This window comes from Cibotium barometz, chromosome 53 (genome assembly GCF_041138505.1).
Source record: "Cibotium barometz isolate CiBa-2024 chromosome 53, ASM4113850v1, whole genome shotgun sequence".
NCBI lineage: Eukaryota > Viridiplantae > Streptophyta > Polypodiopsida > Cyatheales > Cibotiaceae > Cibotium > Cibotium barometz.
The window spans coordinates 29,070,873-29,098,500 of record NC_141098.1 but is presented as its reverse complement, the minus strand read 5'-3'; the positions used below and the strand labels follow the sequence as shown (position 1 = coordinate 29,098,500).

At 48.1% G+C, this 27,628-nt stretch overlaps 2 protein-coding genes across 3 annotated transcripts in view; one reads left to right on the top strand and one right to left on the bottom strand.

Moving 5' to 3' along the window:
• LOC147608501 (ABC transporter E family member 2-like) overlaps positions 1-27,051 on the bottom strand; it is a 45,857-nt gene extending 18,806 nt beyond the window's left edge. The window contains exon 1 of the mRNA XM_086789543.1: positions 26,562-27,051. Within this exon, the coding sequence (XP_086645669.1) occupies positions 26,562-26,664 (103 nt within the window). The 5' untranslated portion in view covers positions 26,665-27,051. The remainder of the gene's footprint in view (positions 1-26,561) is intronic.
• LOC147608502 (uncharacterized) lies at positions 10,052-13,359 on the top strand. 2 transcript variants are annotated; one of them, XR_015264472.1, is made up of 3 exons: positions 10,052-12,748; positions 12,874-13,141; positions 13,250-13,328. XR_015264472.1 is itself a non-coding variant. In XM_086789363.1 (2 exons), exons 1-2 carry the CDS (start codon positions 10,079-10,081, stop codon positions 12,880-12,882), a joined length of 2,679 nt encoding a protein of 892 aa, XP_086645489.1. In that variant the 5' UTR covers positions 10,052-10,078; the 3' UTR covers positions 12,883-13,359. The 2 variants fall into 2 exon arrangements, 1 of the variants encoding a protein (XP_086645489.1); XM_086789363.1 differs by having other exon boundaries at positions 12,874-13,359.
• Positions 27,052-27,628: the final 577 nt, after the last annotated feature.

Below are 27,628 nucleotides of genomic sequence, written 5' to 3'. Positions count from 1 at the left end.
ATGGGGACTCTTTCTTCATTGGATGCTTACTGTGTTATTGAGTGCAATCGAGGATGCTTGCTATTTTTCAAGAGGGGAGTATGTTACGACCCTGTGTTTTTCCCTCTGGACAACAAGCAAGTGGGCACGGGCACGAGATGGACAGTGTGAGCAGCATCAATTTGGATATGAAAAGGAAACCCATATGTGTGTGGCCAGCCCAAGTGTGAAAGGGGACAAAAGGGATTTTTAAGTTTATAAGGATTTAAACCTTTGAAGGCTTAAAATATTATTATTATTTGTAAGCATGCGTTTTTTATATTTGCTTTTAGTTTTTGGAGAAAAAGCGAATCACACGGTTATAAAGGGCGAAGGGTGGCGGATTCGAGAGCAGGTCGCCGGGTGGTCATCGTCGAGTCGTTGAGTGGCTTGAGGCGCTTCTCTCGGTTTGTGGTCGTGACTATGGTGGGTCATGGTGGTGTGGTCGTCATGTGGTTTGCGCGGGCGCATCACCTTGGAGCAAGTCACTTGCGCATCACCTTGGCGCCAGGCGGGCTGCAGCTAGCAAGGAGCGCCAGGCAGGCTCCGTATGAGCTACAGCCAGGCGGGCTGCAGCCTGCAAAAGGGGACCAGGCGAGCTGCAGCCAGCAAAGGGTGCCAGACGGGCTACACGTTTGGGCTACAGCCAGGCGGGAGACTCTCTGCAGCCAGGCGGGAGACTCTCTGCAGCGAGGCGGGCGTCAGGCAGGAGATTCTCTGCAGCCAGGCGGGTGTCAGGTGGGAGGCTCTCTACGCCAGGTGGCTGCGCGTATGGGCTACAACCAGCAACAAGCGACCAGGCGGGCAGCAACAGGCAACCAAGCGGGCAGTTAACTGCAGTGTGGACCAAATTCAGAGTGCAGTCGTCTCTCTCATCTTCTCTTCGCGAGTAGAGGAGTGCACGGCCGATGATGGAAGCAAGGGTGGAGACTAGAGATCATCTCGACACCAGCGGAGACTACAACAGAGGATCAGGACCATACTAGCACGGCATGGGAGACGTCCAGTCAGAGTTCTCACCATGGAGGACATTGAGGATATCCGCCATCGACCGATGAGAGACATCTTTGGATAGTGATGTATATGATGCTTACCTTTGTTGCTGGAGTTTTCCTTCCCAGGAGCTCCTAGTACCTTACTTTTCCTCATAGTTGTTGTTTCAGTTTCAGTTAGTTGTTTAGTTGTTTTAGCTTTTCTTACACAGACATTGTATCAGATCCACCAATTGTTGTAACCTTTTTGGTCTCATAGGTCATTTTGGCCTTTTGAAGACGTTAATATATCATTTCATTTCATTTTCATCTCTCTCTCTCTCTCTCTCTCTCTCTCTCTCTCTCTCTCTCTCTCAGTGGATTACAGGCCCTAGTGCGAGGATATTGTTCTCTCTCTCATCATGGATTGCGGGCCTTGTTTACGAGATTTGGATACAGAGGATCAAGCTAAGATGCACAGGATGATGTTCTTGGAAGAGATGTGTTGTTACTCTTCGTCTTGGACTTATGTGTATTTAAGGATTGCTTGACACATCCTCTATCTTTCTCTCTCTAGGTTTTTGGCAACCGTGATTTGATGGTATATCTGTCACGAAAACAGGACATTGGTTTTTCGAGAGGAAACAGGACTTTGGTATCGAGGAAACAGGCCTTTGGTTTATGGGATACAAGTTTTTGGTTTCATGTGGAAAACATGTCTTTGAATTCATGTGGACAAGTTATAGTTTTCTCGAGGTTCCATGCAAGCTGTGACCATAGGGAAGGACATATGGTTTGGTACAGCACTACTGTTGTTTGGGAAAGGGTTTGAGGGATCCATGGTAGCAATGGAGAAGACCTTTTCAAGCAGAGAGGTGTTGTACAAGTGTGCCTTCTCTATGGAATGCTTTGTTGTAATAACGAGAGTTCTTATTTGGAAGTCCTGGGTGAAAGCTTCGAGGGATCCTATTGGTAAAGGATTCTACAAGTTGTACTTTGTACTCAAATTTTGATCAAGTAAAGAATTACCGCAAGGGGCGCCACTGCGTTTTGGGCCCAATCGGTGTCCTTGTACTATTTGCAGGAGCACTCTAGCTCCCCCTATTTGTTTCCTTTTCTAGGTCCCCATGGGTGATGAAGTGTTTTGTGTGCGAGTGTTTGTTTCACCGCCCGTCAGATTTCTAAAGGCCGGTTTCAATACTCCCCGGAATAAGATCAATAGCATGATCTTCTGGCCTTTCCAGAGGAAGTTTTCTTGGCTATGACTCGGAAAAGCAATCTTGGTACTCACGTAGGAATCAGTCCTGTCTTTATCTAACATAGACAAATTAGATTGAGATTCATCATCTTTTGCATCCTTTCCAAAAACCAAGTACGGGGAAAGATGCTTTTTCATTACTGATGAAATGACCGAAGCCGATACAAAAGGAATAGATTCCCCATTAAGCTTTACATCCAAAATGTGCTCTTTCCCTCTATGAGTCAAAGTAATCTTCCTGTTGTATGTATCCACCACCGCATGTGCTCTATGACACCATGGCATACCCAACAAAACATCACACCCATTAAGTGGCATGATATAGAATTCCTCACTGTCCACATAACCCTGCACATGAAGCCTCAGCTTCCCAATAATAGGGGTAACGGGTTCTGCATACCCAGGCCAAGCCATATTAGCCTCATACAAAGGCCCCATCTCCTCTACACGGATCCCCAACAAGATAAAGAACTAACCCTACAGAAGGCTTTGCTTTCTTAGACTTGGGCTCCCCTTTAGTGTCAGAATCCTTGTTGGACTTACGCTTGGGACAATTGAGAGACATACGTCCCTCTTCGGTATAGAAAAAGCATTTCTTGACATCCAACAAAGCCTACTTCTCCTCAAGAGTTCTCTTGGGCATTGGTAACATCTTAGGCCACTTCTCTGCAAGCACTGTTGCATCACGAGATGCATGCCCTGACTTCTGAGTTTTCTTGCCAGTGCTTTTGCTGCCCTTAAATCCAATTGAAACCCCAGTGAGTAACGCATTTGCCGTCATGGCATTCTCTATCATCTGCGACATATTTGTTACTGGAGTCTTAATGCAATAGTCACGCACTTCCTTGGGCAACCCACAACAATACTTCTCAACCTGCTCAGACAGTGGCACTGTACGATAAGAAGTAACTAGGAGTAAAGCTTCCAAAACTTCTTGTTATTGTTAGAAGTCATCTCCTGTCTTTAATCAGACACCAGGGCCTCTGTTGTGGGTGTGCCCACCCTGTATAGGTGTTTTATCATTTTTCCTCACTCCCCGTATTTTTTCCCCATTTTTTCTTTGGTGTGGGTGGATGCCACATGCCGGCAGGAGCCTCTTATGCTGGCCGACTGCACTCATGTGTTCCTGAAGATTGGCCGACTTGATCAGAGGAGGTCGTGGTGTTTTTCTGCTGGCCGACTGGCTCTGCCCAATCGTGGAGGGCTGGTGGCACTTCATGCGTTGGCTGACTGCATCCATGGGGCCATATAAATAGGCCGCATGATCCCCACTTTGTACTCATTCAGATTTTCTCGGGATCTTGTGTAAAGAGAAGAGTTTACACGCCTATCTCTCTGTCTTTCTTGTGCTGTCTATTTTCTGCACTCTACTTGCTCTTGTGGTCTCAAGTTTGGTTATCATTTCCGCTGCGTATTTTGACATGGTATCAGAGCCCTAGGCTCTTGATAGATCTTGGGAGTTTTCTGAGCAAGAGGGGGACAGTTAAGTTGGTGATTGGTGGACAGTTTTGGACTGTTCGGGAAGAGAAGTTGCAAGAGGAAGGCGGGCTAAGGTGCTGGACAGCCACTTGCAGGTTTAGGTTTTTTTTCCCACCCACCCACCCTTTTTCAGTTACATCCCCGCGATGGCAGATTTGTTAGAGATGGCTGAGAAGCACGTGAAGATCCCGACTCTCCCCACGTTCCCAGTGGACCGTCAGTTGGACGGGAACAATTACGGCATCTGGAAGGTTATGATGGAGTCTGTGCTAGAGTCATATGACCTTGCTGATTTCATCGTCATCGGGGTTCCACAACCGGAAGCAGCGGAAGGGGAGTGACTGTCGATGAAGAAGGACCGAGAGGCACAGGCACAGATGTGGGATCGTGTCAACGCCAGGGTCCGATCATTTATTTTCCTCAATTGCACACCACAAGTAATCAATCACGTAAAGCACATGACGCTGGCCAGAGGCATATGGCAGCACTTGGCTTCTCTTTATAATAGGGTATCACCCATGAAGAGGATCTCCTTAGAAGTGCAGATGCGGGTTATGAACCCTGCAAAGTCATCAACGATGCGGGAGCACATTAACAAGCTGCAGGCCCTTCAGCAGGAAGTCCTCCAGGCTGGGAAGGAGATATCATCTGAAGACATGGCCATTACTTTGCTGTCCCAATTGCTTGCTCAGTATTCTCCTTTCTACTCCTCTTTGATTACGAGTGGCAGGCTCAGCACCATTACCTGGGAGGAGCTTGTGCCAATGGTCTTGGACCAGGAGGAACGTTTCACGAACCCTCCTCGCAGCGGAGGTTCGGAGGCCTTAACTGGCCAACGGTCGAAAGGCCGGAATAACAACAAGGGCAAAGGGAAGGCTTCACTGGAGAAGTCTTCTGAGAAGAAGCCCGACTCAAAACGAGAGAAGCTGAAGGCCGAACGATCCTGCAATGATTGTGGCGAGAAAGGCCACTATTGGAGGAAGTGTCCTAAGCGGACTGGGAAGAGTGCTGATTCTTCAGCCACAGTTGCAAAGACTCCTGCATTTGTGCACTTAGAGATGGACTCCAATGCTTCATCGTCTTCGAGCGAGGAGGCAATTGGCTTCACCGCGAAGGATACCCGGGAGTGGATTCTTGACAGTGGTGCTTCCAGGCACATGACTCCATCCCGTGACTTCTTTTTGGATTTGAAACGGTAGTCAGGTCGCATTTTTATTGGCGATAACTCCACTATTCCGATACACAGTGAGGGCCGGATGGAGATTATTCCCGACGGCAAGGGGGGCAAGCATGCTTCCCGTGTTTTTTATGTCCCTGCTCTGGGTTTTCATCTTCTGTCAGTGCATGAAGTATGCAAGACTGGCTTTCGGGTGGAATTTGAGGAGCATTCAGTTGCTCTACGGGACCGTGAGACTGGCCAGGTTGTTTGGGAAGGCGGTGTGGAGAATGGTATCTACAAGCTCTCTGCACTCTCCTCGTTGACAGGTTCTCAGGTCGGAGATTTGTGGCACTTTTGTTTTGGCCACTTAAATGTGGATGCACTTCCAAGACCATAGGGTGGTTAGCTTGCCACATGTTGGCAGTAAGCAAGGACGTTGCAGTTCTTGCATACGTGGTAAGCAGCACAGGGAATCCTTTCCGAAGCAGGCTTCCAGGCGGGCTTCGAAACCGTTGGAGTTGATTCACACTGACTTGTGTGGACCTCAGCAGACTCTATTTCATGTTGCTTGTTGATGACTATACCAAATTCACGTGGGTCTACTTTCTTTCACGGAAGGACCAAGCTTTTGCACGGTTCAAGGATTGGCACGTGATGGTGGAGAAAGAGTCTGGATTGCAAGTAAAGACTCTCACGGCTGACAAAGGAGGTGAGTGGAGAAAGAGTCTGGATTGCAGGTAAAGACTCTCACGGCTAACAAAGGAGGTGAATTCTCCTCGACTGTATTTCTCAGATTTTGTGCAGACCATGGCATCAAGAGGGAACTGGCCAATACAGGATCGCCTTCAGAGAATGGAGTTGTAGAACGCAAGAACAGGACTGTGGTGGCGATGGCGAGGACCATGCTGGAGCATCGTGATCTTCCTCGTCCACTTTGGGGAGAGGCTGTGGCAACGGCTGTCCATACCCTCAACCGATCTCCGACGACTTCAGTACCTAACATGACTCCGTTTGAGGCATACTTTGGCAGGAAACCTGATGTCTCGCACTTCCATGTTTTTGGGAGTGATGCGTATGTTCATATTCCGAAGAAGCAAAGGGGGAAGCTTGACTCCAAGTCCCACAAGCTTATATTTGTGGGGTAAAGCAGCGGAAATGATAACCAAACTTGAGACCACAAGGGCAAGTAGAGTGCAAAAAATAGACAGCACAAGAAAGACAGAGAGATAGGCGTGTAAACTCTTCTCTATACACAAGATCCCGAGGAAAACTGAATGAGTACAAAGTGGGGATCATGGGGCCTATTTATATGGCCCCATGGATGCAGTCGGCCAGCACATGAAGTGCCACCAGCCCTCCACAACTGGGCAAAGCCAGTCGGCCAGCAGAAAAACACCACCACCTCCTCTGATCAAGTCGACCAGTCTTCAGGAACACATGAGTGCAGTCGGCCAGCATCAGAGGCTCCTGCCAGCATGTGGCATCCACCCACACCAAGGAAAAAATGGGCAAAAAAATACACGGAGTGAGGAAAAATGATAAGACACTTATACAGGGCGGGCACACCCACAACAGAGGCCCTGGTGTCTGATTAAGACAGGAGATGACTTCTATCACCCCCTCTCAACATGTGCCATCCACCCACACCAAGGAAAAAATGGGGAAAAAATACGGGGAGTGAGGAAAAATGATAAAAAACCTATACAAGGCGGGCACACCCACAACAGAGGCCCTGGTGTCTGATTAAGACAGGAGATGACTTCTAACACCCCCTCTCAGCTCCTAGCTATGAAATCAACCCAAGGGAGCTGGAGTGCCGCCTGAGCGTAGCCTGAGGTAGAGACTTCGTGAAGAGGTCCGCCGCATTGTCCTCCGTCGAACAATAAAGGAGCAAGATGTCACCAGCCAAGATCTTCTCACGTACAAAGTGATACTGTATCTCTATGTGCTTGGTCCGGGCATGGAAGACTGGGTTCCGAGCAATAGCTATACAACTCTGGTTATCGCACTGTGGGCTCCTTCTGTGGAAACCCAATCTTGCCTAGCAGCCTCTGCAACCACACAACCTCGCAAGCAACACCACAAGCAGCCCGGTACTCTGCCTCTGTCGAAGATTCTTACTGCTCCAAGAAACTGCCCCTGAGCCAAGGGTAAAACTGTATCCTGAAGTAGATCTCCTCGTGTCTGGATCTCCTCCCCAATCTGAGTCACTCCAACCTTGGAGTCTGACTCCATCCCCTCCTATGTAAAAGAGTCCTAGATCCTTTGTACTCTGCAGATACCGCAAGATCCGCAATCCTGCGTCCCAATGAGACTTCAATGGTGTCTGCATAAAAGAGCGCAACAACCCCACGGAGAAGCTCAAGTCCAATGTGGTGTTCAGCAACTAGATCAATGAACCAACCAACTTCCGGTACTGCGAGGCATCAACTGGCTCACAAGGATCATTAACGGTTAACTTTGTGTTTGGGTCCATCGGCGAAGTAATAGGCTTGCAGTTCTCCATCCCAAAGGCCTCAAGCAACTCATGAACATACCGTTGCTGTGAGAGACATAAAAACCCCTCTGGGTCTGCCAGATCTCCATTCCCAAAAAGAAGGAGTAAGCCTAAGTCGATCATCTCAAACTCCTTTGACAAGGCAACCTTCGTCACACCAATGTGCTCCACATGACCGCCGGTGAGAATGAGATCATCCACATAAAGGATGATAATCGTAACCATGCCGCGTTCCCGAAAGAGATACAGGTTAGGATCTACAACCGATCTCTGAAATCCAATCCGAACAAAGAAGGAATCGATCTTCTGATTCCAAGCCCTGGGAGCCTGCTTAAGACCATACAAGGCCTTACGTAACCTGTAAACCTTTCCTTCTGATCCTGGAACAACAAAGCCTGGAGGCTGCTCAACATACACCTCCTCTTGCAGGTCACCATTAAGGAACGCAGATTTTACATCCATTCGATACACGGGCCACCTCTGAGAGAAGAAGCAAGGGCTAGAACGGTCCGAATCGTGGACATCCGTGCTGTCGGTGCAAAGGTATCCTTGTAGTCAATGCCTGGCCGCTGAGCATAACCTTTAGCCACAAGTCTGGCTTTGTGTTTGTCCACCGACCCATCTGACGCATATTTGGTCTTAAAGACCCATTTGACACCAATGACTGACCGTTTCGACGGCCTCGGTACCAACTCCCATGTGTTGTTCTTCTCGATGGCATCAAGTTCCACCTGCATGGCTTTCCTTCCTTGACGGAAGTGGGCTCCTTGTCCCGCATAATACGAGACATCAGAGCATAGTTTACCTGAAGAAGCTCCACTATATTGCTTTTGTCTCGGACTCTATGTGATCTTCGAGAGCCGTCCTCTGTGGCCCACTCGGAGGGTAACTCCGTGACACCTGACTCCCAAAGGGTGTCCAACCACCACCTGGGTACTCGAACAGATCGTGGAGCCTCCTGCTGTTGCGGGGGCTCTACTCCAGCTGCGGGCTCAACCTCCTGTGTTGACTGAGGGTGATCAACTGGAGCAATGGTGTCACCATTGAGCTATCTAATGGTCCTCTTATCTTCTTGTGTGAGCTTTGGGCTCTGGATGAGCATACTCCGTAGTGGTGCTCCATCGCTAGGACTGGCACGGCGTGATTCGTAGTGCCAGGGACGGGTGGATTGCACACGGTGTATGTTTCTGGATTACCACCGCTAGGACTGGCACGGCGTGATTCGTAGTGCCAGGGACGGGTGGATTGTACACTGTGTGTGTACCTGGAATTGACTTTCCGGTGGGCCTGTTTGTGCCCGGAAATGTCAAGTATTGTGCAAGTACATGAACGGAGATTATCCTTTAACAATGTTGCATTGTGCACTCATGTTTGCCTGCCTTTGAAATGTTTTCGTGTGAATTGGTTTTGTTTGCATGCCTGACATGTGTGTCTAGCTCAGGGGTCGGGGACGCCCTCCCGTGAGCCGTGGAATGCCTTGTCTTCTGACAAGTTTTGTGGCGTGTGAACAGGTGGGAAATCCTTATTTTAATAAGAGTTTTAAGTTATAAGTCTTATAACTTACAGGTTTCATACTTCATTAAAAGTAGGTGGACACTTTATAAGTGTGGGCACCTTCTTTTGGCCTGGGCACCCTTTTATAGCATGTGGGGTGGGGGTTGGCCACCTACCCCACCTACCACACCCAATTATGTGCATGGGAGGAAGGCGCCTCACTTCCAACCCTCTCCCTTGCATTTTGGAGGAAGAAAACACAACTGTTGGCTGGGATTTAGAGAAAACAGGCTGGAGCACATCATTAATTGCTGATTCTGGTTGTACAGCAGGTACAGCAGGTACAGTACCATCATTAGTTGCTGATTCTGGTTGTACAGCAGGTACAGCAGCAGGTGCAGCAGGTACAGCAGGTACAGTACCATCATTAGTTGCTGATTCTGGTTGTACAGCAGGTACAGCAGGTACACCAGTGGGTACAGCAAGTACAGCAGGTACAGTACCTTCATTAATTGCTGATTCTGGTCGTACAGCAGGTACACCAGGTACACCAGCAGGTACAGCAGGTACAGTACCATCATTAGTTGCTGATTCTGGTCGTACAGCAGGTATAGCAGGTACACCAGCAGGTACGGTGGCTCCAGAAGATTTTCATCGCGAAGAATGAGGAATTCTCCTGCTCTCCTATGTCTGGACTCCTCTTCCATTCACCGAGTCAACTCCGTGAGGGTGCCCCATCGCTAGGACTGGCACGGCGTGATCCGTAGTGCCAGGGACGGGTGGATTGCACGCGAAGTGTGACTCTGGAAGGTGCTATGGACGGGGCAGCCCTTGGTGACTTCAGACTCGGCATCAACAAACATGTTTGGGTTTGATACTTTGTTTTCATTGTGCATTGCTTATTGGAAATCTGGCCTTGGGCCCGTGTACTTGTAACAAATTCTCCCAAGTAATAATATCATTTCCTTGGGGGGGGGCCGGCCGTTCCGGCCTCAGTGTGGTGTCATCTATCTATGCTCAGAGTTGTTAATTACTTTTTGCTATTTTGTCTTGTGCTATTGTCTTTTAAGAGTGTATAATAGAGTGCTAACTGGAGAGGTGAGTCCAGGAAGGGGTGACCCCTGCTTGGGTCTCGTTTCAGTGGTATCACGGAAGATCCGAAGGCTTCCTGACCACTCTCCATTAGTGACTTTACTCTTATTATGGCTAGCCAAGCAAGTAGCAGGGAAGTGCCAAATTCAAAGGGGCACTCCAGTGGAACACAAGCAAGTGGACGGATGCCTTATGCCCGTGATCATGTATGGTTGGGACAGCCGTCCCGTGGCAAGGAGAAAATGCAGGAGCAAGAGCAAGAGCCAAGTGCCATGAATGCAGAAATTCAGCGTATGCGAGAGCTTCTCCATGCCAGGGAGATGGAATTGGCCAGCCTACGTGAGGACCCACACATTCAACAAGTGCTAGATGCAAAGAAAAAGGAGGCAACCGTCTTTCAAGACTTTGAAGCTTTGGCTCGTGGATCAGGGCTGAAACCTCGTGAGCTAGCTCTTTCATTCTTAGTGGATAAGGGTGATGTATTGCAGGGCCAGGATGGGGAGCTTATTATAAAGAGATCTCCATTGGTGGACATGCCTGGGATAGCCTCTCCAAAGCTGAAATCTGCTGTCCACAAAGAGGAGCCTTCCATTACATCCCGACGTGATTCTACCTTACATGGGAGGCATAGCCATGCCTATGAAGGTAATATTACTTCTAGAGATGATCGTTACAAGCCTCATTCTTCATCATTGCAGGTTTCTCATGGGCTTAGAGAGCACCGACATCCCCGTACTACTACTTTACCTGTTGAACTCTCCCATGAAGAGCCATTTCTTCATGCTCCCATCTCCACATCCTCTCCGGATTATGCTTATGCTGCAAGAGATAGTGGTGGGGCTACACACATGCATGCAGGTACAGCACATGCTTCACGTCCACGTATGCCACCTAAGTATGCAGGAGCATCTATGGATGCCAGGGCTGATCCACATGAACGTGGAATCAAGAGGACGCATGGGGATTATGAGCATCATGTTCATAAGCAAAAGGAATTCAAAGCCGGGGACAAATCCGTCAAGTTCGAGACATATCATGGTGAGTTTGATGCTTCCAAGGTTATGTCATTTGTTTCCCAATTTGACATTGCTTTTAGTGATGAGGATTTTTCAGAAAAGTCCAAGGTGAGGCATGCCAGCATGTTCTTGAAGGGCACGGCCGCTCATTGGTGGCTTGCAGAAAAGCTCTCAGGCACTCCCGTGGACACTTGGGCTGAATTTAAAACTAGATTCTATGTCCAATTCTTACCCCCTAATGCCAAGAAGAACATCCGCAAGAAGTGGGATTGGGTTAAGCAGAATGAAGGTGAGTCAGTTCATGCTTATGTATCCAAGTTTTGGAAAACACTCTTGGAAGTTTCCCCTATTATGCAGGTAAATGATGAGGAACGCAAGAGAAAGTTTGAATCGGGACTCCAACCGGTTTATCAATCGGGCTTGGAGTTGTACCCAAACCACACTCTACAACAGCTCATTTCAGCTGCTTTGGCCACCGAACAATTGGAGCAAAAGCTGAAGCAAAATTATAGAGATGGACATGCTCAAAAGGGGAAGGACAAGGCTGTCCCAAATCTGCATAAGGGTGGACAGCCACCAAAAAGGGACTCCAATGAAGTTAAGGGAGCTCCAAAAGCTGAAAGTACCTCAGAGAAGAAGCGTCCCAACAAAAGGCCTAACTATGGACTTACTCCGGAACAAAGGGTGCAATATATACGTGACGGTAAGTGCTTTTCTTGTGGTAGTAAAGATCACATGGTCCGGCAATGCCCAAAGAAAGCAGGCAAAGAGGATGCAAAGGAAACCAAGGTTAATGTGCATATGGTGCCCGATGTACAAGGGGGGACAGCCCATGATGCTTTGGATAGGATGGTATGCAAGGCATGGGGACAGCTCAAAGATCAACCCGCATTATTTATGTTTGATGATTGTGCCACGGACAACTTCATATCATTGGAAATGGCTACAGCATTGGGCATTAGTGTGGATGACATGGGACCGGAGATTGAGGCCGGAAGTGCATTTGTTGGCAAGCAAGTCAAGGTCACACCCCTTATTGGCAAGCTTCGCATGCATATTCAGGGATATTTGGACCATGAGAACTTCCTCATTGCACCATTAAATGGGTGTGATGTATTGCTTGGAAAGCCTTGGCACTCCCGTCTTGATCCTCGCAAGGCTTACAAGACCAACCGGATCACATTTATGCATAGGGGCAAAGAGCATGTTATTGATGCCGGTGTGGAAGGGAATTCTATCCCTATTGTATCCCACATACAAATAAATAAAGCCATGAGAAAGGGTCTTTGCTCGTACATGATTTTTGTTCGTGATAGAGTAGACCATGTTGATCATTCTCTTGATTCTCTCACATGTGATAGGCTGGAATTTTTGAAACAATATGAAGATTGCTTTACAGATTCACTTCCAGGGGAGCTACCACCACCACGGCCGGAGGATCATCGTATAGACCTTGTGCCTGGCAGTTCTCCACCAAATAGGCCGGCATACCGTGTGAGTGCATCACAGCAGGAGGAGATCATGAAGCAAGTCAATGAGCTCATGCAAAAAGGTTTGATCCGCCCTAGCTCTTCACCGTATTGCTCTCCCGTACTTCTAGTGCAGAAGAAGGATCTCTCTTATCGTATGTGTGTGGATTATCGGGCTCTAAATAAGCTAACCATCAAGAATAGGTTTCCTATTCCTCGCATTGATGATATTTTGGATAGATTGGATGGCTCGGCATATTTCAGCCGGATTGATTTGAAGAGTGGATATCATCAAGTACGGGTAGTACTAGAGGATGTGCATAAGACCGCTTTCAGGACAGCATTTGGTTTGTATGAGTATCTTGTTATGCCTTTCGGTCTTACAAATGCTCCTGCCACTTTTAACCGTATGATGGACAGGATTTTTAGAGATCATCGATCTTTCACTGGAGTTTTCTTCGATGACATCTTGGTTTATTCCAAGAGTGAAGAAGAGCACAGAAAGCATTTGGCCATAGTCTTTGAAGAACTCCGAAAGCATAGACTTCACATCAATGCTAAGAAGAGTGAGTTCTTCCTCTCCGAAATTCATTATCTTGGGCACATTGTTTCTCAAGATGGCATACGAATGGATCCTGCCAAGATTGAGGCTATCAAGAATTGGCCTGAACTCAAGTCAGTGCATGAGGTTCGTAGTTTTCTTGGGTTATGCTCATACTATAGACGGTTCATATGGCATTTTGCTTTGATTGCTGCCCCTCTTCATCAGTTGACAAAGAAGAAAGTCTCCTTTCAGTGGACTTCATTGGAAAGCAAAGCTTTCTATTCACTAAAGGATGCAATCATATCTGGGCCCGTGTTGATCATTCCTGACTTGCACAAGCCATTCTTTGTGGAATGTGATGCATGTGGCGATTGTTTAGGTGCTGTCCTAAACCAGGAAGGACACCCCGTGGCATTTGAGAGCCGCCGTTTGCGTGATACGGAGCTTTCTTTGGGGATCTATGAGAAGGAGCTATTGGCAGTGATTCATGCATTGACCATTTGGAAGCACTATCTTCTCGGTGCAGAGTTTATGGTGAAGACCGACAACCAAAGCTTACGGTATTTTCTCACACAAACTAAGCTCTCAGAGAAGCATATGCGGATGGCAAATTTCCTCTCTATGTTTCATTTTCAGATTGTGCATACACCGGGAAAGAAGAATGTGGTGGCCGATGCATTGTCTCGAAGGCCGTATGTAGCTTCTATCTCAATTGCCTCTCATGGAGACTTGTCGTCTATGCAAAATAAGTACCATATAGATGCTGATTTTTCAGATTTATGGGCTGATTTGGTGGCTGGTCATACTCATGCATCATATGTGATCAAAGATGGGTATCTCCTTAAAGATAATTGCCTTTGTGTGCTCACAGATTTGAGGCAAAAAGTGTTGGAAGAATGCCATGCTCCACCGTATGCAGGACATAGAGGTATTCTACCTACTACTCATATGGTTGAACGCTACTTCTTTTGGCCAGGGATGAGGAAGGACATTGAGGCTTATGTACGTGCTTGCCTTACTTGCCAAAAGGTCAAGTTTGATCGTCAGAAGTCTCCTGGATTGCTTCTACCATTGCCTATTCCCTCGCAGCCATGGGAGAGTATAGCTATGGATTTCATCATGGATTTGCCTCGCACTCAGCAAGGTAATGATGCTATATGGACTATCGTTGACCGGTTTAGCAAGCAAGCTCATTTCTTGCCGGTCAAGAAAACGATCAAGGCAGATCATATGGCAAAAGTTTTCTTATCACAGGTATTCAAGCATCATGGTATGCCTAAATCTATTGTGGGTGACCGTGATCCTCGAACTACCAGTCTCTTTTGGAGAGCACTTTTTGACAATATGGGCACAAAGCTGAATTTTTCATCCGCTTTTCATCCTCAAACCGATGGTCAAAGTGAAGCAGCAAATTCAGCCGTATTGGACCTTCTCAAATGCTATGTAGCTGATCAAAAGACTTTGTGGGAAAAGTATTTGCCACTTGTGGAGTTTGCATACAATAACACGGTGCATGCTTCTACTGGGAAGGCTCCCTTTGAGATAGTTTATGGCAAAGTGGTATTGCCTACCATCCTACGTACTAAGGATGAGATTTTTGCTGCTGATGACTTTGTCAGGGACTTGGATATTGCCTTTGCACAGGTACGGACAGCCATAGCCCGTTCTCAAGAGAAGCATAAGAAGGCTGCAGACAAGCATAGAAAGCATTTGGATGTCAAGGTAAATGATTGGGTATTGCTGAAATTCGAAAAAGCTAGACTTCGTAAGAGATCTGGTAAGGAGGGGATGTTTCCCAAGCTCTCATCCAGGTATTATGGGCCTTTCAAGGTCATTGAGCAGATCAATGAAGTTGCTTTTCGTTTAGCATTGCCATCTCATTGGAAGATACATAATGCTTTCCATGTTAGCCTCTTACGAAAGTATGTGGGTCCGGAACCAAGTCTTCCTATCATTGAGGATCCACCAGAAGTGGATGAGTTGGAAGAGATTTTGCAACCAGAGCAGATTGTGTTTCATAAAGAGCGTAAGCTATCTGTAGGCAAGCTTGTAAGACGCTATTTGGTGAAGTTCAAGAATTATCTCCCCATTGATGCTAAGTGGGTTGATGAGGACTACTTCAAAGATTATCCGCAGCTTCTCCATGACTATTTGGAAGCTTTTCAGTTGCGGACAACTGTTTAGAAGACGGGGAGATGTCACCATTGAGCTATCTAATGGTCCTCTTATCTTCTTGTGTGAGCTTTGGGCTCTGGATGAGCATACTCCGTAGTGGTGCTCCATCGCTAGGACTGGCACGGCGTGATTCGTAGTGCCAGGGACGGGTGGATTGCACACGGTGTATGTTTCTGGATTACCACCGCTAGGACTGGCACGGCGTGATTCGTAGTGCCAGGGACGGGTGGATTGTACACTGTGTGTGTACCTGGAATTGACTTTCCGGTGGGCCTGTTTGTGCCCGGAAATGTCAAGTATTGTGCAAGTACATGAACGGAGATTATCCTTTAACAATGTTGCATTGTGCACTCATGTTTGCCTGCCTTTGAAATGTTTTCGCGTGAACTGGTTTTGTTTGCATGCCTGACATGTGTGTCTAGCTCAGGGGTCGGGGACGCCCTCCCGTGAGCCGTGGAATGCCTTGTCTTCTGACAAGTTTTGTGGCGTGTGAACAGGTGGGAAATCCTTATTTTAATAAGAGTTTTAAGTTATAAGTCTTATAACTTACAGGTTTCATACTTCATTAAAAGTAGGTGGACACTTTATAAGTGTGGGCACCTTCTTTTGGCCTGGGCACCCTTTTATAGCATGTGGGGTGGGGGTTGGCCACCTACCCCACCTACCACACCCAATTATGTGCATGGGAGGAAGGCGCCTCACTTCCAGCCCTCTCCCTTGCATTTTGGAGGAAGAAAACACAACTGTTGGCTGGGATTTAGAGAAAACAGGCTGGAGCACATCATTAATTGCTGATTCTGGTTGTACAGCAGGTACAGCAGGTACAGCACCATCATTAGTTGCTGATTCTGGTTGTACAGCAGGTACAGCAGGTACAGCAGCGGGTGCAGCAGGTACAGCAGCAGGTACAGCAGGTACAGTACCATCATTAGTTGCTGATTCTGGTTGTACAGCAGGTACAGCAGGTACACCAGTGGGTACAGCAGGTACAGCAGGTACAGTACCTTCATTAATTGCTGATTCTGGTCGTACAGCAGGTACAACAGGTACACCAGCAGGTACAGCAGGTACAGCAGGTACAGTACCATCATTAGTTGCTGATTCTGGTCGTACAGCAGGTACAGCAGGTACACCAGCAGGTACGGTGGCTCCAGAAGATTTTCATCGCGAAGAATGAGGAATTCTCCTGCTCTCCTATGTCTGGACTCCTCTTCCATTCACCGAGTCAACTCCGTGAGGGTGCCCCATCGCTAGGACTGGCACGGCGTGATCCGTAGTGCCAGGGACGGGTGGATTGCACGCGAAGTGTGACTCTGGAAGGTGCTATGGACGGGGCAGCCCTTGGTGACTTCAGACTCGGCATCAACAAACATGTTTGGGTTTGATACTTTGTTTTCATTGTGCATTGCTTATTGGAAATCTGGCCTTGGGCCCGTGTACTTGTAACAAATTCTCCCAAGTAATAATATCATTTCCTTGGGGGGGGGCCGGCCGTTCCGGCCTCAGTGTGGTGTCATCTATCTATGCTCAGAGTTGTTAATTACTTTTTGCTATTTTGTCTTGTGCTATTGTCTTTTAAGAGTGTATAATAGAGTGCTAACTGGAGAGGTGAGTCCAGGAAGGGGTGACCCCTGCTTGGGTCTCGTTTCAAATGGTCTGGGAATCATCATCAGACTCCTCTGGATCTCCAAGAAGTGGCGGCTCCTCGACAGCTTGATGCCATGGTCTGCACAAAATCTGAGAAATACAGTCAAGGAGAATTCACCTCCTTTGTCAGCCCTGAGAGTCTTTATCTGCAATCCAGACTCTTTCTCCACCATCACGTGCCAATCCTTGAACCGTGCAAAAGCTTGGTCCTTTTGTGAAAGAAAGTAGACGCACGTGAATCTGGCACAGTCATCAACAAGCAACATGAAATAGAGAGATCCTCCCAATGATGGTGTTTGCTGAGGTCCACACAAGTCAGTGTGAATCAACTCCAACGGTTTCGAAGCCCGCCTGGAAGCCTGCTTCGGAAAGGATTCCCTGTGGTGCTTACCACGTATGCAAGGTCATATGACTCCAACACAGACTCCATCATAACCTTCCAGATGCCGTAATTGTTCCCGTCCAACTGACGGTCCACTCGGAATGTGGGGAGAGTCGGGATCTTCACGTGCTTCTCAGCCATCTCTAACAAATCTGCCACCGCGGGGATGTAACTGAAAAAGGGTGGATGGGTGGGAAAAAAAAACTAAACCTGCAAGTGGCTGTCCAGCACCTTAGCCCGCCTTCCTCTTGCAACTTCTCTTCCCGAACAGTCCAAAACTGTCCACCAATCACCAACTTAACTGTCCCCCTCTTGCTCAGAAAACCCCCAAGATCTATCAAGAGCCTAGGGCTCTGATACCATGTCAAGAGCAAGTAGAGTGCAGAAAATAGACAGCACAAGAAAGACAGAGAGATAGGCGTGTAAACTCTTCTCTATACACAAGATCCCGAGAAAAACTGAATGAGTACAAAGTGGGGATCATGGGGCCTATTTATATGGCCCCATGGATTCAATCGCCCAGCGCATGAAGTGCCACCAGCCCTCCACGACTGGGCAAAGCCAGTCGGCCAACAGAAAAACACCATGACCTCCTCTGATCAAGTCGGCCAGTCTTCAGGAACACATGAGCGCAGTCGGCCAGCATCAAAGGTTCCTGCCAGCATGTGGCATCCACCCACACCAAGGAAAAAATGGGGAAAAATGGGGAAAAAATACGGGGAGTAAGGAAAAATGATAGAACACCTATACAGGGCGGGCATACCCACAACAAAGGCCCTAGTGTCTGATTAAGACAAGAGATGACTTCTAACATGTCAAAAGTGCACAGCGGAAAGCGTGAGACATAGGCACAGAGATGAAGAAAACAAATGTGCATAATGAAGAAGATGAAGAAGCAATGATACAATCAACCCTGTGCAAGGGGTGGTCCCCGTATGTGTGGGCATGATGAAATACTCCCCTGAGAGAGGACCCGGGCCTGGAAGCCCCTGTCAGGGGTAGTTCATCATGCCCACACATACAGGGACCACCCCTTGCACAAGGCTGATTGTATCATTGCTTCTTCATCATTATGCACATTTGTTTTCGTCATCTCTGTGCCTATGTCTCACGCTTTCCGCTGCGCACTTTTGGCATGGTATCAGAGCCTAGGCTCTAGATAGTTCTTGGGATTTGTGTGAGCAAGAGGGGGACTGTTGTGTTGTTGATTGGTGGACCGTACGGGACTGTTCGGGGAGAGGAAAAGCAAGAGGACGGCGGGGTACTTTGCTCGACAGCCACTTGCAGGTGTTAGTTCTTCTTTGTTCCCACCCACCCACCCTTTTTCAGTGTACATCCCCGCAATGGCAGATCTGTTTGAGATGGCCGAGAGACATGTGAAGATCCCGACACTTCCCACGTTCCCGGTGGACCGTCAGTTGGACCGGAGCAACTACGGCATATGGAAGGTTATGATGGAATCTGTTCTGGAGTCTTACGAGTTACCGTCAATCCGAAAGGACCGGGAGGCTCAGACACAGATGTGGGATCGTGTCAACGCCAGGGTCCGTTCGTTTATCTTTCTCAACTGCACACCGCAGGTAATCAATCATGTAAAGCATATGACGCTGGCCAGAGGTATATGGCAGCATTTGGCCTCTCTTTACAACAGGGTATCGCCCATGAAGAGGATTTCCTTGGAAGTACAGATGCGGGTTATGAGCCCTCCAAAGTCGTTGACGATGCAGGAGCATATTAACAAGCTGCAGGCTCTTCAGCAGCAGAAAGTTCTTTAGGCTGGGAAGGAGATATCGTCAAAGGACATGGCCATAACGTTGCTGTCACACTTGCCCTCTCAGTACTCAGCATTTTACTCGTCTTTGATTACCACTGGCAGGCTCAGCACCATCGCGTGGGAGGAGCTTGTGCCCATGGTCTTGGGCCAGGAGGAACGATTCACGAACCCTCCTCAGGGTGGAGGTTCGGAGGCCTTAACTAACCAACGGTCGAAAGGCCGTAACACGGGCAAAGGGAAGGCTTCCTCGGAGAAGTCTTCTAAGAAGAAGTCCGACGCTGACCGCGAGAAACTAAAGGCAGAGAGGACCTGTAATGATTGTGGCGAGAAAGGCCACTATTGGAGGCAGTATCCCAGCAGCAATCATGAAGACTCCGGCTTTTGTGCACCTGAAGGTGGTGGACACCGATGTTTCATTTTCTTCAGGCAGGGAGGAGATTGGAGGACTCTCCGCAACGGATACTCGGGAGTGGATTCTAGATAGTGGTGCTTCCAGACACATGACTCCTTCCCGTTCCGGTTTACAGGATCTTTGCAGGTTTTCTCGTCACATTTTTACTGGGGATACATCCACTATCCCAGTTCACAGTGAGGGCAGGATGGAGATAGTTCCCGATGGCAGAGGGGGGAAGCATTCCTCCCAGGTGTTGTATGTTCCGTCACTTGGTTTTCATCTGTTGTCAGTGCATCAGGTTTGCAAGACTGGCGTACGGGTGGAGTTTGATGAGCACTTTGTTGCTCTCCGGGACAAAGCAATAGGACAGGTAGTTTGGGAAGGCGGAGTGGAGAATGGAGTTTACAAGCTTTCAGCACTCTCTCTCCCAGGTCCTCAGGTTTGTGATGAGTGGCAGTCTGGTAATGGCCACTTAAGTGTGGATACGCTGCAGGTGCAGGCTTTCCGGGACCAGATGGTGGATAGCTTGCCACTAGATGGCAGCAGTTGGCAGGAACTCTCCAGTACTGATGCTGGTAGTTCTTGTGTTCGTCAGTCAGAGGAAACTGAACAGGTAACTTATGCTCTGATGTCTCGTAGTATTCGGGACAAAGAACCGCTTGTAGATGAGGATGTTATTTCCACGGGGACCTTTCAGAAAGCCAGGCAGGTGGCAGTTGATTACTTGCATAAGGAGGTGCATACTCCAGGCTTTGTGGTTCCGGATTCAGAAGGGGTGGTTGGCAGGTTTCCGAAGGCCTTGCCTGGTCTTCAACAGGTTTCCAGGACTTGTTTTTGCACCGTAACAAGTGTTGATCCTTGTGAGCACTGTGATGCCTCTTTGACTCAGAAGTAGAATGGTTCATTGATCTGGTTGGTGGACACCAGATTGGACGGGAGCTTCGTGGTGAGGCAGTTGAGCTCATGGTTTGCAGATGACTCTTTGGGAGGCAGGATTGCGTTTCCTATGGTTTCTGTGGCATACGAAGGATCATGGACTCTTTTACACAGGAGGGGGATTGATTGATGTAGTCCGACTCCACGGTTGGAGTGACTCAGTTTGGGGAGGAGATCCAGACACGAGGAGATCTACTTCAGGCCCAGGAGCAGTTTTACAGAGCAGTAAGAGGCAGTCATCTTTTACCTTGTCGAGGACAGAGGCAGAGTACCGGGCTGCTTGTGATGCTGCTTGTGAGGTGGTGAGGATGCAGAGGTTGCATTGCAGGTTTGGGCTTCCACTGGAGGAACCCATGGTCATCCAGAGGCACTTTGTTCGTGAACAGATCGTTGGCTGATGACATCTTGCTAGAGTTCTGTTCGACGGAGGACAGTACGGTGGACCTCTTCACGAAGTCGCTATCTCAGGATTTGCTCAGGCGGCACCCCAGGTCCCTGTGATTGGTTTCACAGCCAGGAGCTGAGAGGGGGTGTTAGAAGTCATCTCCTGTCTATTTTTATACACCAGGGCCTTTGTTGTGGGTGTGCCCACCCTTAGGAGGTGAAAGGAGCCCACTTCCGTCAAGGAAGCCCTTTCACAGGATACTTGGAGGAAAGCCATGCAAGTGGAACTTGATGCCATTGAGAAGAACAACACATGGGAGTTGGTACCGAGGCCGTCGAAACGGTCAATCATTGGTGTCAAATGGGTCTTTAAGGCCAAATATGCGTCAGATGGGTCGGTGGACAAACACAAAGCCAGACTTGTGGGGCTAAAGGTTATGCTCAGCGGCCAGGCATCGACTACGTGGATACCTTTGCACCGACAGCACGGATGTCCACGATTCGGACCGTTCTAGCCCTTGCTTCTTCTCAGAGGTGGCCCATGTATCAAATGGATGTAAAATCTGCGTTCCTTAATGGTGACCTGCAGAGCAGGAGGAAGTGTATGTTGAGCAGCCTCCAAGCTTTGTTGTTCCAGGATCAGAAGGAAAGGTTTACAGGTTACGTAAGGCCTTGTATGGTCTTAAGCAGGCTCCCAGGGCTTGGAATCAGAAGATCGATTCCTTCTTTGTTCGGATTGGATTTCAGAGATCGATTGCAGATCCTAACCTGTATCTCTTTCGGGAACGCGGCATGGTTACGATTATCATCCTTTATGTGGATGATCTCGTTCTCAATGGCGGTCATGTGGAGCACATTGGTGTGACGAAGGTTGCCTTGTCAAAGGAGTTTGAGATGACCGACTTAGGCTTACTCCACTTCTTTTTGGGATTGGAGATCTGGCAGACCCAGAGGGGGTTTTTTGTCTCTCACAGCAGCGGTATGTTCATGAGTTGCTTGAGGCCTTTGGGATGGAGAACTGCAAGCCTATTACTTCGCCGATGGACCAAACACAAAGTTAACCGTTAATGATCCTTGTGAGCCAGTTGATGCCTCGCAGTACCGGAAGTTGGTTGGTTCATTGATCTAGTTGCTGAACACCACATTGGACTTGAGCTTCTCCGTGGGGCTGTTGAGCTCTTTTATGCATACACAATTGAAGTCTCATTGGGCCGTAGGATTGCGGATCTTGCGGTTTCTGCAGAGTACGAAGGATCTAGGACTCTTTTACACAGGAGGGGATGGAGTCAAACTCCAAGGTTGGAGTGACTCAAATTGGGGAGGAGATCCAGACACGAGGAGATCTACTTCAGGATACAGTTTTACCCTTGGCTCAGGAGCAGTTTCTTGGAGCAGTAAGAGGCAGCCAACTATTGCCCTATCTTCGACAGAGGCAGAGTATCGGGCTGCTTGTGGTGCTGCTTGCGAGGTTGTGGTTGCGGAGGCTGCTAGGTGAGATTGGGTTTCCACAGAAGGAGCCCACAGTCATCCAGTGCGATAACCAGAGTTGTATAGCTATTGCTCGGAACCCGGTCTTCCATGCCCGGACCAAGCACATAGAGATACAGTATCACTTTGTACGTGAGAAGATCTTGGCTGGTGACATCTTCCTTCTTTATTGTTTGACGGAGGACAATGCGGCGGACCTCTTCACGAAGTCTCTACCTCAGGCTACGCTCAGGCGGCACTCCAGCTCCCTTGGGTTGATTTCAAGGCCAGGAGCTGAGAGGGGGTGTTAGAAGTCATCTCCTGTCTTAATCAGACACCAGGGCCTCTGTTGTGGGTGTGCCCGCCCTGTATAGGTGTTTTATCATTTTTCCTCACTCCCCGTATTTTTTCCCCATTTTTTCGTTGGTGTGGGTGGATGCCACATGCTGGCAGGAGCCTCTAATGCTGGCCGACTGCACTCATGTGTTCCTGAAGACTGGCCGACTTGATCAGAGAAGGTCGTGGTGTTTTTCTGCCATGATCGCCACTTTGTACTCATTCAGTTTTTCTCGGGATCTTGTGTATAGAGAAGAGTTTACACGCCTATCTCTCTGTCTTTCTTGTGTTGTCTATTTTCTGCACTCTACTTGCTCTTGTGGTCTCAAGTTTGGTTATCATTTCTGCTGCGTATTTTGACAGTTATAATCCTCAAGATTCTCACATTTCAATGCATCCAACTTATGCCATGTTGTCATTACATCCACCTCAAATGTAGATGTGAGCCACACGGAAGAGAAGACCTGTTTAAACTGTACCCAAGTAGATGGTGCTATGCCTTGCAAAAGAAGAGTGGACCACCACTACAATGCATTGCCCTTGAGAAAAGTCGCAGCTTTTCTCACTTTCGAGGATTCCGTGTAATTTCCACCAAAAAAGCAACATCAAACTGCTTTAAAAAGGTAAGAGCCTTGAGCCTATCTTTGGCCCCACTGAATGTGTCAAATTTCATTGCAACTCCCCCTTCCTTATAATCCTTCGCCTTACCCATAGGCGTTAGATTATCGTAAGGAAGTGGCTTCAAAAGATTGCTACTCCCTGCATTCATGCCCATACTAGGGTCAACATTGCCAGTTCCCACACCTTGTATACCATGCAATCTTGCTGATCCTCCCATATTTCCAAACATACCACTATGCATACCGGGGTGCATGCCCCCATACATGTTTCCTTGCATTCCGGGTTGCATGCCCCCATACATATTCCCTTGCATTCCACGCTGCATTCCACCATACATGTTGCCTTGCATGCCAGGCTAAAAACTAGCTCCATAATTTCCTTGCATTCCCATGCCCCCTTGAGGGTAACCCCCAGTCATAGATTGGAACACGGAACCACCGCCAAAATAGCCTGGATGCATCGATTGTTGCGGAATAGGTGGCTACCCGAAAAAGGAACTCTGTAGGTTTGCACCATAAGTGTTCTGCATGTTGGAAAACTATCCAAAAGCAAGATCCTGTGGGAAGGCACCACTATTGCCCTGAGGTGGGTTCCTAGAACGCAACTTCTTCTTCTTCTTCTTAGGCTCAGAAGGGGACCCTGATAAATTCAGCAAACTTCTCACTTTGCGTGAGTTGCATGAGCACATCCATTGCCCCTGCCAAACGGGCTTTGAATTGGGTATCATCTTCCTCTTTACTTGGCATATCTTTTAGCTACGTTACACCCTCATAACGTGCATCTTCTGCAGCCTGTTCTCCTGCAAGTACATCCTCAGACTCAGTCCTCTCAGGAGTGGTCTCCTGCTCTTCCTCATCATCATAATCATAGTCATCCTCATAGTCTGACACCGTACTGAAATTTTTAGTGACGACTTTCCTCGAAACAACCACGAGCTCACCCCCTTAAGAAAGTTGGTGATGGTCCTGGCAACGGAACTTTAAAACCGGCCTCTGGTAGAAACCAAAGTGCGGTAGACTAGCAATCACCCAAACAAAGTTGTAATCAAGCAAATAGGACAGATAAAAAGGGAGCTAGAGTGCTCCTGTACAAAAAGAAAAACAACACTTGTTGGCCCCAAAGCTTGGCGCCCCTTTCGGTATTTCTTTATTCAATTCAATAGAAGAGTTTAACTGAATACATCATGGCCATTCATGGCTCATACATATGCATGTCCAAACTTCCAGTCCTCTGGACCTCTTAGCATAGAGGTTTCACACAGTCCTGTGCCCCAAGACACCACACTGTTATTCACCTCTAATCAGCCAAGATAGCACATTCATGAGGCCCTGTAAACACAGTCAATTTGCCCATGCACGTAGCCAAAAACACAGCCATGAAACAGTCCATGAACCCTTCCTCTTGAAACATTCAATTGTTGCTCTTGTTTCTGCCCTCTTGGGCTGCAAATTCCTCCTTTCACAAGGAACCGAGAGAACAACCCCCGAACAGCCCTCTGACCGGAAGAAAGAGAAGCTGTGTACTCCTTATGCTCGCAAGCGTGTGACCAGAGCAGCGATCATCCTTGCCTCAATCTCCATCTTCACCAAGACTGATCGAGCGAGAGCGAGAGAGAGAGAGAGAGAGAGAGAGAGAGAGAGAGAGAGAGAGAGAGAGAGAAAAGAAAGGCTTCAGCCCTGTGCCTCCTGCCAGGAGAGAGAAGGCATGAGAAAAACCTGCACCTGCTCTGTCCGCCTCCTGTAGCCCTCTGTGCACCTGCGCATGAAAGAACCCTGCAGCCTGCCACTTGCGAAGAGAGAAAGAGAGAAAACAGCCTGCAGTCCTGCGCTTCCCCTCTTTTAACTGATCCGACTGAAGCGTTTCGATCGCAGCAGCGAGCTCCACAAGGCGACGCCTAAGATGGCCTCATCTCCAAAGAGTGCTGAGTGCTTCCTCTACTGCAGCCGCCTCTCACCACCAAGAGAGAGAGAGAGAGTGATAGCCAAAGAAACCTGCAGTTCAGCCCAGCCCGCCAGTCTTTTTCTTCAAAGGAGAGAAAAGTGTGAGAGCAAAAAGCGTCCCCCTGGCTGCTGTCCGACTCCTCCAAAAGAAGCCCTTTTGCCAATAATAGCATGACTCCCCAAACCCACGATTCTCCCCAAAAAGTATTCCTTTGGTTTAAAACCTTTGTCCCCTCCTAACATTTATCTCCCCCCCCACCACATGGGGTTATAAAAGGGAAACTTCATAATAATACCTAGAGTCCTCTAGACCACAAGTGTGCACATTTAATAAATGTCCTGCAAACTGACCACCATGCCCAATGTTCGGATACGCTGTACAAATTCACAGGGTCGTGACGGCTCCTGCTAAACTTGACACATCCACGTGTCTGGAGGACACAAACGGGCAGCATATAACAGTCAGGCAACACGTGCAGGCATCTGAGGGCAGCCACACATCAAGGAGGCCAGTGGATGTGCCACGTGGCGGACTGGCAGTGGGTTATTGGAGGTCCTCAGTAGGACTTGCACATGGGCCCCCTATATAAGCATACATGGAAATTCCATCTTTCCAACTAGTATTCTCCAAAGCCATTGAGCATGCAGAGCATCTCTCAGGAGCAAAGGGCTGGCCAAGGAGGATCTACAGCAACATATTGGGCTGAGGTTTGTGGTCAACATTCTCAGTCACATTCTATACTTCGAAATTCAGTTTCATAAACCCATTTCAAAAACATTTCGTAAGATTTAAACCTCTACAAAAAGTTACATAGAAGTTTCACACATGCAAGGGATAAAAAGTCAAGTGCACTGTGCAACCTTGGGACATACAAAAATGTGCCCTTTGCTGCCCTGAGAATAGATAGGAGATGTCAAAATAAGCCTTAAATACACCAATCATTCATTCGAAATGTTCCATTGTTGCAAGATAGACCAAACAACATTAGAGATCTCGTATAACTTACCTAATTTTCAAACACTCAAAGTGAAGAGAAAACAACATTTGACAAAGCTAATTCGCATCTTGATGAAACTATGCTGAGGAGGAGGCAGATTGATTGATGAACAGAGTGAGGAAGGGAGAGGCCTATTAATAGAACCATCAGGCCCCCCATCTACTGGTCGACTAGTCAGCTGGCTCCAACCTGCCAGACCTATTTATGGGGCCAACAGCCCCCCCCCCCATCTGCTGGTCACCTGGTTGACTGGCTGGCCAACCTACTGCCAACAAGCCCAACCTCACAGCCATGTTTACAATCGGCGGAACTGCAAGCCGTCCATACCTGTTCAGCGCCCAGGGCAGCCTGTCCTTGATGGGAACTGGGTCGCCTTGGGCTCTGCCAATCTCCAGGTACATCACACACCCTTCCACAAACGAGCTCTAATTATGAGTAAAATTACCATCCTGTGCAGGACCAATACGCGTGTTGCACTGCAAAATCTTATTGCATTTACTGAAAGCATACCTGTTTTCACAACGGGGCAGCTCTTCTTGCACTCCTGCCGGCATTTCTTCGGTTTGCAGCGATCGGAGCTGACGATGGCGATACGGGTGAGGCGATCGGCCATTTCTGAGAGGTTGCGATGAAGTCTTGGCAAGAAAGAAAGCTTGCTGCTAACCCTATGTAGAGGGGTTAGGGCAAAAAAGCTTCTTTTCCTGTGCAAAAACAAGGGCAAACTGGTGCTTCTGGAACTAGGACAAGAGATGCGTTCTCTGCACAGAGGTTAGGACAAAATGGGCGTTTGCTGAACGCACTAGGGGAGCCTCCACAAACAGGGAGATGCTATTACCTCCTGCAGCAGCAAACTAAACAGACAGAAAACCAAAACCCCCGCCCTCCTCCCCGCCTTTGCCACGTCAGCAACCCCGTGGCAGCCACGTTCTTGGGTGCTATGACGTGGCATAAAAATCTAAGCTGCCACGGCATATTTGATGTTGCTGGTTAGATATATGGTAGTACTACACTAGGAGGTCATGCATTTACGTCATGGGCACTTTTGTTCCACTAGGTTTTTTCCTATTGTCATCCAGGTCTGAACGAGCACCTTAGGGTTAGGGTGTTTACAAACTATGGATTTGCCCACGAAAAAAATTGAGAGCTGTGGGCAGGCACCTTTTTTATAAACAATTGCTGGGCGACAGTACCCTTTACAGACTGCGAGCACTGAGAGCTGTGGGCAGGCTATTCCACCCGAAACTGCAACGGTGGGCTCCACTCAGCAAACATATCAACGCTGAGGGTGCATGGGCATGGTCACAGTCTGTAAAGAAATGTCAGACGAGCGGGTGATTGTGGTGATTTGATTGGTTGGGCAAAACTTTTTCGTGTGCTTCCACCCAAGTGTGTAAACACCCTTAGCTAGCATATAAGCAAACCTTATTCACAGCTTAGGGCTATACTTTCTAATTTGTACTTGTAGAGAGCTTCATCTCTCTCCTTTGAGCACCCTTATGTTGTTGTCTTTGAGCATTGTGTGTGTGTGAGTCTAGGCCCACATTCTATGTGAGCTAACAGTGGTATCGTAGCAAAGC

Coding starts and splice junctions, on each gene's coding strand:
- LOC147608502 (XM_086789363.1), top strand. CDS start 10,079: ATGGCTAGCCAAGCAAGTAGCAGGGAAGTGCCAAATTCAAAGGGGCAC.